The following is a 2,929-nucleotide window of genomic DNA, read 5'->3' as shown; positions in this document are numbered from 1 at the left end:
AAAAAAAAAAAAAAAAAAATTTTCCTTTTGTTCTTGTTCACTCACACTGATGAATCTGATTGTTTTCTCTGAGTTGCTTTCCTCATGTTATTAGGGTAACCTGATAACAGACATGTTAGTTATGTGGTTTATAACAGTGATCTCCTAAATGATGTGCCTCCATCATTGATACTGAGAATGATCAGAAAATATTACAACTCTTATTTATTGATGTTAACTTTTTTATCTACAGAGAAATGATAATACATATTAATACTTAATATTCATTTTGCCAATAGTATATATTTGGTGGGTAAATACATTTTGGATATGCAGAATTTTCACTGATAGTTTGTATCAGGATCAAAGCAGTTTGAAGAACATTAATCTTAAAGATAAGACTTTGGCATCTCATTTCTCTAAAAGATAAGTCATGTATGTCCACATCTCAGGCAATTTTTTTCACTTTTAATAAGTTTTGTTAGTGATAATAAAATTCCTTTAACAGAAAACTCTTGATTGCTATAGGCCTGTGCTCTGTATTCAGTAGTCATTAGCCACATGTGGCTATTTAAGTTAATTCAAATTAAATAAAATTAAATATTCAGCTCCTCATTTGTACTAGTCAGATTTCAAGGACTAAATAGCCACATGGGCAGGTGGCTACCATATTGGACAATGTGGTGGATACACCGCAATTCCATCATCTCAAAAAGTGTTATTGGTTAGTGCGGATACAGACTTTTCTTGCTCAGCAATGGTAGTCTGTACATGTACTATCTTCATACATTAGGTAGCATCTGTAAAACAGGCCAAAAGAAAATAGACTGTCTCTAAAAGTGTCCCAAATTTTTGTCTTGTAAATTACCTTATCCTCGTTCTTGGAGCCTCTAGCCTTAATAAGGACGCAATATAAATGTATATCAAGAGAAAGCCTATCATTTTCTGGAGGAATTATTCCCCTTTTTATTTCAATCCATGTTTGCTTTATCTTGGGCTCCTGAAAACTGATACTTTGCATTCAATAGCAACATTATGTCCAGGATTAATGATAATACATCTTCTCATACAACAAAACTTGAGGTTACAGAATATCTTAACTTGTGCCAGGAACTGTTGTTATCATTATGTCCAATAGTTGGTTGGTAAGGTTTCACCATATCAGAATACACTTTTTTTTAACTGTCTGGACTTTTGCTGATTACATTGTCCAGAATGTGGAGTATCACATTTGAGAAGAGGATTGGATCCTAGCCATAATATAAATGCAAGGGTAATTACATCCATGCTGAGAAAGATTCAGGAATGTTAGTAAGTTCATTTGAGTGAGTCGTTTGGGCCAAACTTGTTAGAGAATATTCCAGGAAGACATTTACTATAAATGGTAAATTAGATGTTCTTGTCTGATTAATTACATTTGAACTCTGTGAATCACTGAATTACTCATGCTGCTTATTTGTATTATTAGATGAACTTTTAAGTTATATAAGTATTACATGTCTTTAATGGTGATCAATATTTTATCAATTCCTCTGTCTTTATACCAAGTCTAAGTCATAAACTCAGTATGAATTTGCCAAGAGATTGGCAAACTATTTGTATATATGCTTTCTTTCAAATAATCAGGACTTCCAGTGGCCACAATCATTGACTCTAAAGAAAATATGGGAGTAGGTAGATTTAATTTGCTAACAGTTTCGCAATTGGTTTTGATAAACTTGAACGTCCCTATCATCACCCCTTGTAGGAAGTCACTGGTGTAATGTATGATATTAACATCTGCACCGATTACTCTTATAGGTGGAACAATCCAAAGTTTTAATCAAAGAAGGTGGTGTTCAGTTGCTGCTCACAATAGTTGATACGCCAGGATTTGGAGATGCAGTGGATAATAGTAATTGGTAAGAAGGGTTTATCCTCACGCGTTCCAGTGCATTTGAGGTACTGAGGTGGTTAAACTTTTTCTTCTTGACATTTTAAAACTTCTCATCTTAGCAACACCAAACTTCAAGTAAGATGACTTGTGTTTGTATACCAACTTTGCCATTTATTTGACAAAGTTGTTTAACTTCTTTGAACCCATTTACTTTTCTATAAAATGGAGATAATATCTATCATAAAATTTTTAAAGACATATTCTAAAATAACATAGCTAGATAGAATTCTCATTTATTATAAGATATTCACTTTAATTTTAAAGCTGTTCACTTTAATTTTATCCATTTGTATAATGGATAAATTAATTAATTTTAATTAAAACTGTTCACTTTAATTTTATCCATTTGTATAAATTCTGTCTCAATCCTAATTTAAACCTGATTTTTCGACTTTCAGTTTTTCTGTCAGTCCTAAGTAAACAACTATGAAATTTTAGTCTGAAGTAATTAAATATTTTCTAAATAATACTTTTATTTTTGTTTGAATTCACATTGTTTTTGAGGTAATTTTCTGTCAACTCTTAGTACTCCGAAGTTCATCATGAAGTTTTTATTTAAAGTAATCTCTCATTTGAAATTTAAAATGGAATATAATCATTTTCATATTATGAAGTGTTAGTATACTTATCAGTGGAAATAATACGCTAATAATTTAGCTGTGTTTTGACAATAATTTTTCTTTCATTTGGAAATTTTTGAAATAATGACTAAAGATTTATTTAACATAATTTATATTTTTGAATCTTTAGAATAATTTGACATATCTTCCACTGGTAATTCGTTTTGCCTATTTGAAGATATTGATCATTGTTCTTTAATAGTCATCAGTTCATTTATATGTAGAATTGCAACTTGTTTTGTTTATTTGCATTCTATAGCTGGCAGCCTGTTATCGACTACATTGATAGTAAATTTGAGGACTACCTAAATGCAGAATCTCGAGTGAACAGACGCCAGATGCCTGATAATAGGGTGCAGTGTTGTTTATACTTCATTGCTCCTTCAGGACATGG

The 2,929-nt window shown here is 31.1% G+C and overlaps 1 protein-coding gene across 7 annotated transcripts in view; it reads left to right on the top strand.

Annotated features, from left to right (window-relative positions):
- Positions 1-2,929, top strand: part of SEPTIN7 (septin 7) — a 103,019-nt gene that overhangs the window by 67,816 nt on the left and 32,274 nt on the right. For all 7 annotated transcript variants that reach the window (XM_017502208.2, XM_017502209.2, XM_017502215.2 and 4 more), the window contains 2 exons: positions 1,780-1,880; positions 2,795-2,928. In XM_017502208.2, the coding sequence (XP_017357697.1) occupies positions 1,780-1,880; positions 2,795-2,928 (235 nt within the window). The remainder of the gene's footprint in view (positions 1-1,779; positions 1,881-2,794; position 2,929) is intronic.

Source organism: Cebus imitator, unplaced genomic scaffold, assembly GCF_001604975.1.
Source record: "Cebus imitator isolate Cc_AM_T3 unplaced genomic scaffold, Cebus_imitator-1.0 Scaffold294, whole genome shotgun sequence".
NCBI lineage: Eukaryota > Metazoa > Chordata > Mammalia > Primates > Cebidae > Cebus > Cebus imitator.
Note: the sequence above shows the minus strand (reverse complement) of the source record. Positions and strands in the feature narration are given on the sequence as shown.